Source organism: Mya arenaria, chromosome 11 (assembly GCF_026914265.1).
Source record: "Mya arenaria isolate MELC-2E11 chromosome 11, ASM2691426v1".
In the NCBI taxonomy this organism is placed as follows: domain Eukaryota; kingdom Metazoa; phylum Mollusca; class Bivalvia; order Myida; family Myidae; genus Mya; species Mya arenaria.
Genome location: NC_069132.1, coordinates 25,190,364 through 25,208,432, shown reverse-complemented (window position 1 = coordinate 25,208,432; position 18,069 = coordinate 25,190,364). Strand labels below are relative to the sequence as shown.

Sequence of the window (18,069 nt, the reverse complement as noted above, 5' to 3'; positions counted from 1 at the left end):
GCTGAACTACTTGTACAATATAGACACAATAAGATCAGTCCTACTGTAGAGCACACAAGCTGAACTACTCATACAATATAGACACAATAAGATCAGTCCTACTGTAGAGCACACAAGCTGAACTACTTGTACAATACAGCCACAATAAGATCAGTCCTACTGTAGAGCACACAAGCTGAACTACTTGTACAATACAGCCACAATAAGATCAGTCCTACTGTAGAGCACACAAGCTGAACTACTTGTACAATACAGCCACAATAAGATTAGTCCTACTGTAGAGCACACAAGCTGAACTACTTGTACAATACAGACACAATAAGATCAGTCCTACTGTAGAGCACACAAGCTGAACTACTTGTACAATACAGCCACAATAAGATCAGTCCTACTGTAGAGCACACAAGCTGAACTACTTGTACAATATAGACACAATAAGATCAGTCATACTGTAGAGCACACAAGCTGAACTACTCATACAATATAGACACAATAAGATCAGTCCTACTGTAGAGCACACAAGCTGAACCACTTGTACAATACAGACACAATAAGATCAGTCCTACTGTAGAGCACACAAGCTGAACTACTCATACAATATAGACACAATAAGATCAGTCCTACTGTAGAGCACACAAGCTGAACTACTTGTACAATATAGACACAATAAGATCAGTCCTACTGTAGAGCACACAAGCTGAACTACTCATACAATATAGACACAATAAGATCAGTCCTACTGTAGAGCACACAAGCTGAACTTCTTGTACAATATAGACACAATAAGATCAGTCCTACTGTAGAGCACACAAGCTTAACAACTTGTACAATACAGCCACAATAAGATCAGTCCTACTGTAGAGCACACAAGCTGAACTACTTGTACAATATAGACACAATTAGATCAGTCCTACTGTAGAGCACACAAGCTGAACTACTCATACAATATAGACACAATAAGATCAGTCCTACTGTAGAGCACACAAGCTGAACTACTCATACAATATAGACACAATAAGATCAGTCCTACTGTAGAGCACACAAGCTGAACTACTCGTACAATATAGACACAATAAGATCAGTCCTACTGTATAGCACACAAGTTGAACTACTCGTACAATATAGACACAATAACATCAGTCCTACTGTAGAGCACACAAGCTGAACTACTCATACAATATAGACACAATAAGATCAGTCCTACTGTAGAGCACACAAGCTGAACTACTTGTACAATATAGACACAATAAGATCAGTCCTACTGTAGAGCACACAAGCTGAACTACTCATACAATATAGACACAATAAGATCAGTCCTACTGTAGAGCACACAAGCTGAACTACTTGTACAATATAGACACAATTAGATCAGTCCTACTGTAGAGCACACAAGCTGAACTACTCATACAATATAGACACAATAAGATCAGTCCTACTGTAGAGCACACAAGCTGAACTACTTGTACAATATAGACACAATAAGATCAGTCCTACTGTAGAGCACACAAGCTGAACTACTCATACAATATAGACACAATAAGATCAGTCCTACTGTAGAGCACACAAGCTGAACTACTCATACAATATAGACACAATAAGATCAGTCATACTGTAGAGCACACAAGCTGAACTACTTGTACAATATAGACACAATTAGATCAGTCCTACTGTAGAGCACACAAGCTGAACTACTCATACAATATAGACACAATAAGATCAGTCCTACTGTAGAGCACACAAGCTGAACTACTTGTACAATATAGACACAATAAGATCAGTCATACTGTAGAGCACACAAGCTGAACTTCTTGTACAATATAGACACAATAAGATCAGTCCTACTGTAGAGCACACAAGCTGAACTACTCATACAATATAGACACAATTAGATCAGTCCTACTGTAAAGCAAACAAGCTGAACTACCTGTACAATATAGACACAATAACATCAGTCCTACTGTAGAGCACACAAGCTGAACTACTCATACAATATAGACACAATAAGATCAGTCCTACTGTAGAGCACACAAGCTGAACTACTCATACAATATAGACACAATAAGATCAGTCCTACTGTAGAGCACACAAGCTGAACTACTCATACAATATAGACACAATAAGATCAGTCCTACTGTAGAGCACACAGGCTGAACTACCTGTACAATATAGACACAATAAGATCAGTCCTACTGTAGAGCACACAAGCTGAACTACTCATACAATATAGACACAATAAGATCAGTCCTACTGTAGAGCACACAAGCTGAACTACTTTTACAATATAGACACAATAAGATCAGTCCTACTGTAGAGCACACAAGCTGAACTACTCATACAATATAGACACAATAAGATCAGTCCTACTGTAGAGCACACAAGCTGAACTACTTATACAATATAGACACAATAAGATCAGTCCTACTGTAGAGCACACAAGCTGAACTTCTCATACAATATAGACACAATAAGATCAGTCCTACTGTATAGCACACAAGCTGAACTACTCATACAATATAGACACAATAAGATCAGTCCTACTGTATAGCACACAAGCTGAACTACTCATACAATATAGACACAATAAGATCAGTCCTACTGTAGAGCACACAAGCTGAACTACTCATACAATATAGACACAATAAGATCAGTCCTACTGTATAGCACACAAGCTGAACTACTCATACAATATAGACACAATAAGATCAGTCCTACTGTATAGCACACAAGCTGAACTACCTGTACAATATAGACACAATAAGATCAGTCTAGTGTAGAGCAAGAAAAGTCTGTGAAGACCCTATTAATACAAAAAATGTAGACTTCAACAAAACATGTTTCTGTATTACCTTTGTGTCATCAATATCTGTCCATATGGTGTCTTTAATTTTGTTCTGAAATGTAGAAAATGTAGATGTTTGTTAAAAGATTAGGAATGATAGAATCACAATCAATTTGAAGAAAAATAATTCATGCCTTTCTTAAATAAAGAAAAGTACTGGGAACAGACTTGTTAATAATTTACAATCAAGCTAAAATAAATTGGTATGAACTAATTTAGCATACATCATCCAGTTTTGTCCAGTTGAAGGATTTCAGGGGCTGTTTGGGCTTGGGCACATTTTTCCTCTGGGCTCCTCCAGGCTTTCCAAACATTGATGGCAATGGCGGGGCTCCTAAAACACAAATTGTTATAATTATGTGCTCAATTCAAATTTTATTGAGTTTATATAATTAAAATATATTATGTTTATTAACTTATTCCAGACTTCAAAGTCAAGTTTGCCTAATGAAGAGATTTTAAGCACATTTTTTTAAAAAAAATATCACATTTTTAGATCATTAAATGATGTGTATAATTTATGTCTTAATTGTTTGAAAATCATATGAGTCATGAGTAAGACTTTCAATATCAAAAAATTAGCTAATTAACTGAACATTTTGTTTCTGTATAAGAACATCCGAGTTGTAAAGTGAGAGGACATGTAACTGAAGGTAGTTACAATTTCAAAGAGCAGATTCTTCTTGGATGTATCTTTACTTTCAATTTACAAACATTGAAACAACTGTTATATATTAACATAATAGTGTGGTAAATTTGTTAGTTGTTATTTTTTTTTTTACTTTTTCAAGCATTAGATGTTAAATTGCCAAGATACAAAGTTGCATTATTGATGAAAACTAAAACCTACAGGTCATGAAAACATTCAGCAAATTTAATGCCAATCCTCGAAGGACCTGACAACATTTCTTCTTATGATTAGAAGTAGTAAAGTATTTCTGTCATTCAAAAATCTTGTACAGTCAGTATATTCTGTTAAACATAATCTTAAACTGCAGTCTAATGTGAATCTATTTTTTAATTCAATTTCAATAAAGTACATGTACTATGCAGTATAATCTGGTGCGTCTTGTTTATAGCAGACTTACCGGGAAAACCATCAACAATGTCAGATGCTAGTGATGATTCAAAGTTTCAATGTAAGTGAAATATAATTAAAGTCAAACAATGACATATTATAGTTGAAATTAACCTTCTCTTTATATCCTTTCATCGGCCAGTACATGTCAAAACAATTATATCTGCCGTTTCTAAATGAACCAAACTTATTCAAACAGTTACATAAATAACACAGAACACATGGACAAAAATAATGAGTAATGAATTCTTACCAGGTGCTGGAGGGGGTGGGGGCACCATCCCTGGCGGAGGGGGAGGGGGTGGTACTGCCCCACCACGTGGGGCGGGGGATATGAAGGAAGTTGGGAGAACCCCTTGGATCATGGTTGAGGTTGACAACCCCACCTTGGCATCATCAGGAAGGCTACCGGTCTTCACAAGGTGTTGAAGTTTCATTCGCTCTCCTCTCTCTGCCTCCAGCTAATTTGAATTAGAGTATTTGTTTTTCAAATGAAGTTCATTCAGGTACTGAATAGTGGCTTGTTAACCACTTTATCCATAATCCTTAAAATCATTGATCTAAAGGTTCCTAATATTATGATAAGCATTGTTATGAAATTGAATCCGATACAGCCATGGGTTATGTTGTTGTTGCTATTTTGTTTTCCTATTTGAATGACACTTTAAAAGGATGCATCCTGAACATCATCACTTTAAGCCAATTGATACATCTTTTAAGACAAGAAAACTTTTTTAAACCAAACCATTTTGAAATAATCTCCCATTTATGTTAATACCTGAGCTTTCAGTTCCTCCACGTATCGGCCCAGGTCGTTAATCTGCTGTCTCGTCTCGGACAACGCTGCCGTCTCTTTCTCCAGCTTGGTCTTCATCTTGTTCACCGTGTCCAACAATTCCTCCTTCTCCTGATGACGTACTTCTGCCTCACGCTCTTTCTTCGTGAGCTTGGACTGAAGGTCATCGTGTGCTTTTTCTACCTCTCGGAGCTTCTGCTGGTATGATTTGATGTCTGTTTCATTTGTTAACCTGCGGAAGATATGTCATTGTCTTCTTATAATCACAACAGTGTGATGACATGCATGGCAGAAACCTTTCTTCGATTTCAGCAGTCAATACTTTTTCAATCAACATAGATATGATTTTAAATCAGGGGAATACTTTTATGGTATATAGTTACCTTTCACTTGGTATGGAAAAGAATAATCAGCATGTTGTTGTTCTAAAACCAGGTCCTTATTTATATACTGAATTTCCAACAAAGTGTATATAATCCTCAGAAATGAAAGTTTTATCTATTTGTTTTTGTACAAAAAATGCCGTATTAGTACATGTGTATTATATGCGTACATGAGGATGGTTTTTCGGACATTGATCTCGAGTGTTTCATAATCATGGTCCTTCCCGTCTTTCTGGAGAACAACCTGTTGTATGATCTTGTCTATAAGAAGCCACATTCCCGTTGTGAATGATGTGTTGGCATCTGGAAAAAAAATATATTTTTCTGATATGTCATATTAAGTAGATATTGTATTTATTTTGTGCATTTTTTGTTTTGAAATATTGTGAGGCGATGTGTGTTCATATTTCCCAGTAAAGTTTAAGACATTACAAACAATAGTCCCACATTAAGGAACTTAAATCTTATTGCAAATTGATCAATTCCCAGAATGAGAAAGATGATCATTAACAACTATACATTTTCATTTCAGATATATATCCTCTCTAAACTTTATTCAGGCAGGCAGAAAATTTGCTTTGACAGCAGCTCTTTGAATTACAGGAAAGTTTATCTAACACAAAGACTAAACATAATATATTTTTCACCAAACACTGCCTTAGTAATGGTTGATCATTGCTGGATGCTTCTGTTGGATTGTGAATCAGAACTCTTTAAATACAACACTGACCAACTGAAAAAATGGCAATCACTACAATACTACTGGTGCAGATCCCTCTGTACATAAGTCAAGCTAAAAATTTACATGATAAAACTGAAGCTTACATGGAATGAGGAGTAGATGTTGCAGGAGAGACAACATATTGGTGTACGCCGGCGTCATGAACAACTTCTTACGCAAAAGTTCAAACATCGAGCTTGCACTCTTTGTGTCTATGTGAGCCTGAAAAAACAAAAACAATGTTTGTTTGCGGTATTGGTGCGATTATACAAGACTCAAGTACTTTTTCCTACTTGATTCTGATATAAATAGATTTTGTAACACTATCAAAAATATATGCACAGCTCAAGAAGTATCAAAAGAACAAATTGGAAATCAAGTTTAAATATTCAGCATACTGTATAGAAATGTAATTCAAGCACCAGTAACTATTATTTTTTGTGTACTTACACCTTCAAATTTTTTGGCTAGCACTTTTTCATCATCATTTCGCATCATCTCAAAGAACTCTAAATGTCTGAAAAAAATAAACTTATTCAATTAAAAAAGTTACAAAACAAACAAACAGGCAAAGTTAACAATAACCTCAAACTGTACAACACTTGATTGTATTTTCTAAATGTTTAATAACTTAAAATATTCACCGTAATATTTTTTTCTCATTAGATAAAGGGACATAACTCAAACACCACGTTTAGTCAAAGTGAACTGCGTACCAAGTTTCAGATGATTATCTTTACATCCCTTAAAGACATATCTAACATGAAAGCTGACAATTAAAAGACTGTATGATGATATCATTTATTATTATATACGCATAATAAATCTGCGTTTGTCCGTATTTCACTTCACGCAATGCTGTCATATTCCAACTCAACTTATTTCACTTATATACAAGTTATTATATAACTTGTGTTTTTATGTGCTTTATATATTAAAAAAGTTACTAGTACTGCAATTTGATCTGAAAGGTGATATGAAATGCTCAAGTTTTATTTCGGATTTTTATTTCACTCAGCTAGGGCTTTGTGAAGTCAGAAGCTGCCAAAATTAACTCGAGTCAAATACAAATTTGCAGATCAAGAAGCAGCCCTATTTAATTGTCAAAGAAAAACAAGCTAGAATATATTACGTTGTAAGTGTTGCATTGTCATGTTTCTTGAGCTTTTCGATGACAGGCTGGATCCCCAACATGAGGAACTCGTATCGAAGATGTAACCGGAACTCCAGGTAATCCTGAAAACAGACCAGCGACCATAGAGATGTATGCATAAACTAACAAGATAGTCGTTTGGCTTAAAAAATACTATTAACCTAAAATCAACTGAGCATATTACTTAGATAAGCACAATTTAATTGACATGAAGTGGTAAAACTGGGTTGCAGAAAATTATTTTGTTCAAAAACATTTAACAAAACTTTATGAGACTAGAAAATTTAGGCAATTCTGTAACTAACTCTAGCATCTTTTTAACATTGAGCAGTAAAAAAAGTTGATAGATGGACCTTAAATCTATAAGAACTTTATACTGGAGAAAATTAAATGAAAAAAGAGTAGTTCCAACTAGGTTAGAGTGTAGGGTTTGTAAGGCAAACCAACACACAAATAGTTTGTGTACAGGATTATTTTCTCACCTTTCCTGGTCCACACCGGAGGATGGCGTTTATGAAAGACATGATGGCGGTTTTCAGGTTCACCTCTTCTCTGTAAACACCCGTACTTCGTTCCAGATCATAGACCAGGCTCTGTTAAAAGGTGGGTAGAAAATTTATAAACAAAAGTTTTAAGATTATATAACAACAAAAAGGTTACTGAAAACATGATGGCAGTTTTCACCTCTTCTCTATACGCACCTCAGAATACCTCAGTCCAGCTCATACACCAATCTTTGTTTAAAGTAAAATGATATTGTAATGATTACTGACTTTTTCTGACAATTACATTACTATCTTAAGAACATTAAAATAATATAAATTATTTGCTGTTTTTTGTTTTCAACTTTCAAATGAGCCTAGTGAAGGATATCAGAGGTGGTTGCTCATTTGCATCATCTGCCTGTCTTGTTTTCAAATGATAGTACACTTTCATTGTGTTCATTCCAAGAACCACAAGCAAACATGTTTTGATGTTAAAAGCACAAAACTAAGCTAATATTTAAAAAAATGAAGAGAACTAATATATCAAAATAGCTCATATCATCCTAAACAGCTAATATAATGTGTTCAAAAGCAAATATGTAAGTATGAAAGAGTTCAAACAACATCATACCTGAAACCGTGTCCTCTCGCATGCATATTTCTGGTAGTGTAACATTGCCTCTAGGACTCTTCTGTGACCGCCCGGCACAAGACACATGGCTCCCAGAATCTCAAACACCGATATCTTAGTCTTTATGTTGTCAGCACTCAAACTCTGGGCTATGATGTTGACGCTGTTGGGATGGGCTAACACATGGGCTCTGCCTTGCTGTAAAAAATAATAATAATTGTGTTTATAAAACTAATACTTTATTTTTCTAACACCGTAATGTTCGTCATATAGGGTTTTTTTCACACTCAGACTGTGCTTAGTGTTATGGGATTCTTAGAAACGTCTTTGCTCTTACAAGACAATAATCGCTGTGACATGGCCAATGTCATATCTAACAATGCCATAAACGAAGTGAAATGTTTACAGTCATGCTTGCTTATATATAACTTACCGAGAAGAATATTATAAGTTATGGGGTTAGTAGGTGACCCAATATATATGGGATATACAGGGAAAGGAATCCATATGGTTTGTATCCTGCACCCCATATCAAGTCATCTACTTACCCTGTAACGTATATATCACGTCGACATCCTGTTGACATGTTTAAATGTTTCATTTATTCATTGGAATAACGAAACCAGAAAATAGACACCGTTTTGGTACAATATAAATTTGGTGACCCAATATGGAAAAAAATAGGGTCACCGCGTGACCAGTCCTTGTCTAATGGCATTGAGTCATTTATGTTGGAGGCGTGATATAATAAATTACCGAGTTGTTCATGAGAGCCTTGAAACAGCCAATGATAGATGTGTGGATGTTACTCTCAGCAATCTTATAGTCCATTCTCAAGAGGAACCCGTCCAGGCACTGTACACCATCAAACTCCAGAAACTGTGTCACAAAACTGTAATGAGACGATACATCACTTTTATTCATGTATATAAATGACAAAGACTTTTAACTTGTACACACTATAAAATATTTAAACTGACCAATGCAGACCTATAAGAGTACAGGTGTTTTTGTTTTTTCAAACAAGATTAAAATCAATGAGGAATAGAGTGATACATATAATTTCAACTTCTTTCTAAAAGGCAAAGATTCAATTGATTAAATCTGTTTATCAGTTTCAATTATATCTATATAAAAAGCAAGCAAAATGGAAATTCTAAGCAAAAAAAAACAAAAAAACAAATAATTTACTTATCTTATCAATCTAAACACATAAAAAAATGATCTAAAGAATTCTCACCAATAAATTGGCGAAATGTTTTAAGCAAAAACAAACAAATTAATAACACTTATTCTATCAATCCAATCACATTAAATTTATCAAAAGAATTATCTCCAAAAAATTGTACAAATGTTTTAAGCAAAAACAAACAATAACACTTATTCTATTGATTTAATCACATGAAAATTGATCAAATAGAATTCTTACCAAAAAATGGTCTAAATGGTTCAACCAAAAATTCATCAACATCATGCTGTTACACTATTTAAGATTAATTAATTTACAATGACAAACTTAGTCCATTTAATTTCTTTTAGAATCTCGAAGCATTGAAAATTAATTTGACACACATGGATGTGCATATTGATGTTCAAGGGAAGTAACTACCTCATCGGTTGAGTTCTCAGTGCAGTTTTTAGGTTCTCTACAGTTGTCTCCCTTAGCTCCATTTCTTCTTCATTGTAACTGATTATCTGTGAAAATGTATACACATTCTAGTGTTATTTTTCAGGCATGTAGTTATAATACATTTGAAAATCTGCACAATTTGTAACAGGGAACTAAACACAACAAGGAAATGAATTCTTAACAAAAAGACCAAATGCCAACATCAATGTTAAATTAATTTATAACCAATGAAAATGAAGTTTCAAAATTCAGACAAATAGAAATTTAATATTCAATTTATGCACAGGCAGAAAAGCTTAAAAGTTTTTTAATTCTTTTATTCTGTAGCTGAAAACAGTAACATTTTAAAACTATAGAGAACAATTCAAAGACTTACGCAGGTCATGGCATTGATGCGTTCAATATAGTAGTCCGGACAGTTGGCGTCACCCATACCCTGAAATATACAAAAACAGGCTTTATTATTTCAAATGTCATTTACTTCAGGTTTTCTTTTTGTTTACATATTGGACTACATATTTGAAATATCCAACAGCTTTTTGTACCATATTATATTGTGTTTATTGAGTGTATATTTCGTGTATACGTTTACTCCCATATTGGTATGGTTACAAATAGGGAGTTTCCCCTTGCAATTACTAGTGCAGATAAATTACAACAATTTTCACTTTTACGCAAGTTAGTTATTGAACATTGCCCTTGACAACTACTTCACTCACAACCCTTGTGTTTTAACTCTTGCTTCACTCTTGAGTATAATTTCAATGACTTTGGTATAAGGTGCATGTATTCTTACATAACTTAAGTCCACAACAAAACCCCACGCTGATGCCTATTCATGTGCATTTTTCCAAGTCTACCAAGTGGCATAACTTGACAATACTAAAGAGTGAGAGTTAAAGACCTTGTTACCCCCATGCATGTTACTGGGCGTAATTGGTATACTAAGTATCGTGATAGTATCTTAAAGTGACACTCTTATTCAAAATCAATACATACTCATGTATAACAAACATAGATTTGGACTGATAATCCTTGAATTACTTACTAAATAATGCATTTATTTCTAAAATTAATTTCTGATAACAAGATTTTAACTGTGTATTTGATAGCTGAAAATGCAAAAATATCAAATGATTGGTGAGTGCTAACAGATTTACTGTGATCTACTATTGTCTCATAAGGTAGAAATACCATGTTTTCTGCACCTTTCTTTCAAATTGAACTCGGTATTCTTCATAAGACCCATTGATTTCGGCATTTATTCATCCTTTTTGGTATATTAAAACAGTTGTATTAATTGTGGTAAATCTTATTTGGGAGTAAGAGTGCATCTTTGAATGGCTCCAGAATCATTGCCAATTTTGCAAGGTTAACTGCAAGGTTAACACAATAGACAGTACCTCAGGATTTTTCTTAAAAAACAACAAAAAACAGGCTTAAGTATAACATTTTAAAAGTGCCTTTTGGTGTCGGAAAGTTAAGCTTTTAGTATTACTTGTCCTTCTTGTTTTACATTTCATTATTCCTTTAGAGACATTTTTCCTTAAGAGACATATACAGCAATTTATCGTTCAGCGATGAAGCCCCACATTGATTGGATATTTTCTTGGAAGGAAAAGAACAGGGCTTTACCAGCACTTTTACGACCACTCTGAGAAACCACATGCCAGTAATAATTTGTCACCAGTTGTTCATTAGGTCCAATAGACAAAATGTTTGCCGACTTGATGTGCGCAGGGAATAAAAGGGTACAAGACATTTCTGTACTTCCATACAAGAAATCATATGGGTATTGCAAGGAAATATGTTTTCCAGTTTAATTACTCTCTACAAAAAAGTCCTCAACAATGCTATTGCCATTATATCATAATGACTAGAGACTTATTTATTTCAACAGTTATTACTCCGCTGGAATTCAATACACTCGCTTATTGAAATATAAATGAAATTGATACGTTGCTTCCTAATAATGTTTGTTTGAAGGAAATATGTTCTTCAAGATTTGTAGGAATCTCGCTCTTGGGGTTTAAATCAGGCTTTACAAAAGCCAGACTGACAATAAAAGCACACGCATGACATGAAAGTAATTACCTCTTTCTTTTAAGGAATATTCCCCCCTCAAAGTCATTTCAACAGAAGGACATGAAAAATAGTCCCAATCTCTATAAGAGAATTTTTTCGCGGAAACGAACTGGAACTGGTTGTGAGTCACCAGAGAAAAAAAACAGGACTCATCAGGAACTTGTGTCACCATTGCCATGGCAACAGGACAGAGTGATTAGGAAGAAATGATACTCTAATTTTCTGCAAATATTCACAAGTTTTAATAACTTCATATCAAAAGCAATAAAGGCAGTTAATTGATCAATGGCAGCAAAACCTCTAGTATTCCCGGTATTTTTTTCTCAGAGAAAACGTCATGTTCTGCTAGTCAAATATATAAATTGGTGATAACTGAATGATGTATAAAACTATAAAAAATATGATTGAGAAAAAAAAGGAAATGTTTTTTGTTTATTCTCACAATTAAATATCATGTATTTTGCACAGCTTATATCTTGCTGAAGTGTTTTTTTAAGTTATTTATAATATTATGATTATATTAAAATACAACAAAGTACTATATGAACACAGTACTCAATCTACATTCAATGTTTTGAAAAGCAGGTCAAGCTAAGTTCATGTACAGAACACTCACATGTTTAGAAATTAGAATCAAGTTAAAATCAGGCCCCTGTAAACTGAAAATAATTAACTTTTTATGGCAAATTAATCTCAAAAGTGATTTAATATTTTTTCCAGACTCCTAACCATATAATTGAACAATAGGGTGTAAATCATTCCACACGAGTACAATCGACTGATTGACATGTGAATCATGTAAAATTAGGTAAAGCCCTGCCCCCCTATTCTTCCTGAAGTTTGCCATGGTAATTTGTATGAAATATTATCTATGTTACTAAGACACCTGATGCGTTTATTTGCCATTTACAGCAATTTAGATATAAATGATAGAAGCCCTAGATGGTAACCCACACTTTACCGTACATCTTCTTTATTTAGGATGCTGTAACAATATGTAACACCTTAATTTTCTCCTTAAAAGATATTCCCTGTAAAGTGCCAGCCAAATTAAATATTCAGTAAAAAAATCACCATCAATCAAGATAAAAAAGCAGTTATTACATACTGATTTTTTTCAAAGAAACTATTGCACATCAAGAAGCTACAGGGAAAAAAGTTCACGAGCATTTAATACCCGGTATTGCTTTATTTTGGTGCTAGAGGCCAAGGCCCCATTTCAATAAAGATGTAAGGAGTAAGATAAAATATTTCCAGGCGTTACGCTTTTGGTGTAAAATGTATTAATAACAATATTGTAAGACTGTTAATCGTACTCTGCCCGTAACTTTACGGGTGTTGTCGAGCTCTCATAAACAGTGCAAGATATCTTATTGAAACAGGGTCCAGGGCCTGAATGTAATTTGCAAAAGTCTTATTATATGCCCTAGGTATGTTAGAAAATGTTTTTACACACATTAAAGAATTAAAAATGTCATGGTAGAGTAAGATGAACTATTTGGTTTAATGTAAGGAGATTATTTTTAAGGAAAACTATGGTATGTAAGTTGAGATGGAGCGGCTAAGCAACTGTGAAGCATCTTCATTGTACAAACACCATTTATATAGGACATAAAAATGATATGAATGTTGATATGAAAATATCACATTACAAAAACATTACATTCAGTAAATAGACCCAAATAATGCGGAAGATTTATAACATGTATACTACAAACATAAACAAAAAATTCTGAAATCAACACTGCTTTGGTTCAAGATTTATTTCATAACTTTTTATATTTTTGTAAAAAAAGAAATTATACTCAATACAGATCTTTAATCATAAAATATAATCATGACATTGAATTGAAATAATTAAAACTATAAACAAATATTGTTTTTTTAAGGTGAGATGTTTATAAACAAGTGCTTATCAATCAAATTAAACCCTTCATTCTCAATTAATCAAAAATAACATTATTTACCTCTTATTTAGAGCTCAGAATTTATTTACATGTTCTGTTTATACATAAATCATCCCCTCCCAATGATTATGATCTATATTTCTGGGCTTGCCTGATATTAAATGTCAATCTTCTTTGAAGTGAACTTTAACTCCAAGAGATCACGCTAAGAACTTGGTAATTATTGCTACATTCAGTTAGTTAAAATTACATGAAGATGATAATGAAGAAAAAAGGCAAATATTTGTTTATATATACATGAGAAAACATAAAATATCTATAATCATTTTCTAGTTTGAATAGTTCACACAAGGCACTAGATCAGGAACAATTATTTCAAAGTTTGGCAATTGTGTGATCATGGTTTTTGAGATTTAAATGGTACAGAATGCATGAATTTTCTCAATGGTTTAATTGTCTGTATTGAAATGTTGTGAATAACCAAATATCTGTGCTTTAGAAGGTACAATTTAAAGTTATTCCCTTTACAATGATTGTGAAATATATATATATATATATATGACTTCATTTGACTAAACACACTATACTTTCCGCTGAGCACACAATTGTATGTGTATGTGGGGAGGTCGGGGGACAACTGAAGTACCGAGAGATCTCCACTTGCTTGCTTGAACCAAAACCTGGGACATGTTGGTGAGAAGTGAGTGTGCCAATGACTTCCACAACTAAAGCGTCCTTAAAGGCTATTTAAGGTGTGAGGGGTTTGTATCATACCTGTTTCTTGCTACAGTAGATCTGCCATTTCTTCTCCGGCGGGAGACTGAACATTGCATCTCGGTGAGTCTTGTCCAAGTCCAGCTCAGCCTTAAAAAAGAATAACATTTAGCAACCATTAGTAAAAACAAACCCACCGATGTACAACAATTCCATGTGTTCAGCCACTTCAAAACCTTGAATTTGGGTAGCCCATGAACCTTAGGGTGGGAGGTACCTTATAATTATAAAGCACCTGAAGTAAAAAACAATATGAGCATTAATGCTTTCTTCTCTATTCTGTTGTCATGATTTTGTTTTTTGCATTATTATCACTTCATTATTTGCATGTAATTATAGCCATTGATTATGCTCAAAGCTGATGTTTCTGCAAATTGTATTTTTAGATTGGAGTAAATTGTTTTTAAACCAAACAAGAAATCTTATTGATAACTGATTAATTCGGCTTTGTAGAATATTCTATGATAATGATTTTCGGTTGAAAACCTTCTGTTATTTTCAACCCTAGATTTCACCACCCAACGAAGAAAAAAATAAATAAACTTACAACAATGTTAAAGAACTGCTTTGAAGTTATGTTCTTTTGTATAATTCAACAAGTTGTTTAGATAATACATGGAACTCTGCTTACATTAGCTGAGAGTGAAGAAAAGAGACCCATATCAAATCGTGTTTCAGGTTGATTATCTTTCAGCCTTTGTCAAAGTTTTATGATTTTGTATTTTTGCATGCATTAAAAAATTAAGTACAAGTAAGAGCGCCACCAAGTGAATACCAAAGCTCATCTTTTTTCAGTTGAACAAGGGCCATAACTCACCAATGATAAAAGCCTGTGTTGTGGACCTTACATGATGATCGGGTGTATTGTATCTTGAAACATTTATACCAAGTTTCATTTGACTATTTTGAACAGTTTCTATGCAAATAACAAACTACAATGCCAAGCCAACACTGCACCATGGTATGTCAATATCTCCACCTTTTTCTTTGAAAAAACAAACAAGCTAAAAGGCTTATCATTTGGAAGAAGATAAAGGCAATTATATACTGACTACTTGCAGCCATATGTAGAGATGTAGAGATATTCATAACAATAGCAATCAGACAAAATCTTCAAAAAAGTAAAAAAAAATTATCCCTCAAGTGGCCACCATATGGGTTTTAGGTCTTAGAATGGACACTTAGGGTCGTAAACCAACCATGAAATCATTTGTTTGAAATAACCATGATTGTTAGGAATGTTCCCCTCCTTTTCGCTGTAATTGTTATGCTTGAAGCTCAAGTACTGGCAGATGGTGCTTTTGTTTGAAGTTTGGGACTGGGAATTGACCAGAAGTATCAGGAACAGAATATAGAACCACTGCTCCATATGATTATCAATTTTCTGGACTGTTATGAATGATAACGATTCCGATAGCAGTTGTCATCATTTACACACTGATAACAGAAATTATTGGTTGCCTTAATGTTAATACTGCAACCATTTCTCAAAACCGTTTAGAGGGAGGTGCGCATATCCCAGGTTGCTCCCCATCTTACATCCAATCTGGGACCCGCCTTCATTCTTTAGAAAAATGAATTGCAATTTTTTTCAAGCTCTATAAAACAAAACCTTGTTGGTTTCTCCCAAGAAAAACAGACTCAAACAGGATAAATTTTAGTTGCCTTCAATATTAGACAGAACAAATAAGTTTAAATTTAAAGAGAAAATGCGATCATGACAAGAATGTGCCCAGGGCATCTTTTTAACCTAATCTAAACAGGATTATTTTTTTGTCACCTTTTTGGGAGTCAGGCCAGGGCTTTTCTGATTGTGAAATAGTTGTCATTTAATTCGGTTGGAATTTGGATTTCAACTTCACGCTTGGCCAAAAAAAGTATATGTTCTAAATTCCCCCGCACCCTAAATTGTTCAGGAAAAACAACACTTCTACATGTGAAATAACATGGTCCTTATAACCTACTAATTTATAATTTTAAAATCGACCATGGAGCATATTAAATAGAAAACTGAAATACCCTGAAACTGTTCTTACCACAAGCTCTTCAAACTTTGAGTTCAGTTCGTTTTCATCTGTCGGCATTGGGATATCGACCGTCATCGGCTTCATTGTCATCGCACCGTCCATCTCGTACTTTATGTCTGGCGGTCGACCGCCAAAACAACAACACAAAGTCTGCTTGCCCGGCATTGCGACTATAGGTCCTTCTTGGAGTTATCAGAATTCACTTGTTGTCATAGCGTCTTGAAGGAGTTATGGGACTTGGACTGTTGTCATGTATTCCTGAAGGAGTTATTGCACTTCCCTCGTTGTCATGGAATATTGAAGAAGTTATGGGACTTTCACTATAACTATGAATAAATTCTATTTCTTAGTATGATTCACCAGTTGCTTAGTCCTTCTTGCAGTTAGGGTACTTTCCTTGTTGAAATGTAGTTCATAGGAGTTATAGGACCTTTCTCATGGTCATTTAGTTTGTTTGATCGGTATTATCCCACAATCTATCTTGGTGTTGATCGATCTGGAAATAGAAATAGGAAAAGGTATAGAATTTGTAGTGAATTTTAAAATGAATACAACATGTGACATATCAGTAAATAAATGTAAGCAGGAACAGCATCATTTTTTAGACCCGACATTTAATGCTGCCAGACAGTTGTTTAGAGATAATTAACTTGTTTAATGGCATATTATAATTAAGGTTTAATAACAGCTTGATCAAAACATCACAGTTAAATGTTTACACCAAATTTATTGCCTTTTTATCAATGTTACAGATCTCTGAGTGCACATCAGTTTACTCACAAAAGCGCTCAGTCTGACTAAATTATTCACTCCATTTACAATTTAAAATACATTTACATTTTAATATGCGACAAAAAATACAAAAATTAATTATTTTACCATAAAATTTGACATCAAAGTTCAAAAGGTCAGAACATGAAAAATTGTTTTTGCATAAAGATATTCAAACGAATGCAAAGAATGCCATCATTTAATTTCCAGTTTTCATGAATTTCTCCTGAAAAACACTATCATCAAGAACCAACAAAATGACTTTTGTTATAAAAAACAACTGAATCCATTCATTTTTCTCCTAAATATGTGAATTAAAGTCCCTGTTTCAATGTTTTCTTTATTTCTTACGGTGTACTCAGTGACACATTAAATACGTTTTGTCCCGATGTGTCGTACCGTGATCTAGCTGATGTATTGTTTTCTTTGAAAGAACTACCGAATATATTGCTTGTACAATACAGGTGATTATTTCATTCATAACAGTAACAGCCGTTGATTAATAAAGGAGGCTTGTTTTGGAGGTGTAATTGCGTGACTGTAATAATTAACTGGCTGAAGGCTAACATTGTGAAGTATTAAGGATTGTTGACTAGGTTTCTATTTTTAATTGTACTTGAAATCCACTTAAATATTTACATTACATTATAACTTTAAATATTTCTAATTTAACTGTAAAAATAACAATCTATAAAACATATCCTATTAGCAGTGACCATTTTTGCAATCTATAACTTAGTCAAAGCAAGAACAACCATCAATAGACGTCAAGCAAACATGCAGTGACCC

General features: G+C 33.8%; 1 protein-coding gene across 6 annotated transcripts in view; it reads right to left on the bottom strand.

Moving 5' to 3' along the window:
• The window catches only part of LOC128208910 (disheveled-associated activator of morphogenesis 1-like), a 43,229-nt gene that overhangs the window by 12,228 nt on the left and 12,932 nt on the right, over nt 1-18,069 (bottom strand). For 4 of the 6 annotated variants that reach the window (XM_052912608.1, XM_052912610.1, XM_052912611.1 and 1 more), the window contains 16 exons: nt 16,519-17,005; nt 14,483-14,572; nt 10,093-10,152; nt 9,696-9,781; nt 8,843-8,978; nt 8,087-8,284; nt 7,453-7,563; nt 6,950-7,053; nt 6,268-6,334; nt 5,922-6,039; nt 5,267-5,399; nt 4,696-4,945; nt 4,171-4,378; nt 3,928-3,954; nt 3,064-3,173; nt 2,847-2,891 (listed from right to left, as the gene is read on the bottom strand). In XM_052912608.1, the coding sequence (XP_052768568.1) occupies nt 2,847-2,891; nt 3,064-3,173; nt 3,928-3,954; nt 4,171-4,378; nt 4,696-4,945; nt 5,267-5,399; nt 5,922-6,039; nt 6,268-6,334; nt 6,950-7,053; nt 7,453-7,563; nt 8,087-8,284; nt 8,843-8,978; nt 9,696-9,781; nt 10,093-10,152; nt 14,483-14,572; nt 16,519-16,674 (1,899 nt within the window). In that variant the 5' untranslated portion in view covers nt 16,675-17,005. Of the gene's footprint in view, nt 1-2,846; nt 2,892-3,063; nt 3,174-3,927; nt 3,955-4,170; nt 4,379-4,695; nt 4,946-5,266; nt 5,400-5,921; nt 6,040-6,267; nt 6,335-6,949; nt 7,054-7,452; nt 7,564-8,086; nt 8,285-8,842; nt 8,979-9,695; nt 9,782-10,092; nt 10,153-14,482; nt 14,573-16,518; nt 17,006-17,388; nt 17,537-18,069 lie in introns of those variants that run through there. The other 2 variants (XM_052912613.1, XM_052912614.1) reach the window with 2 other exon arrangements.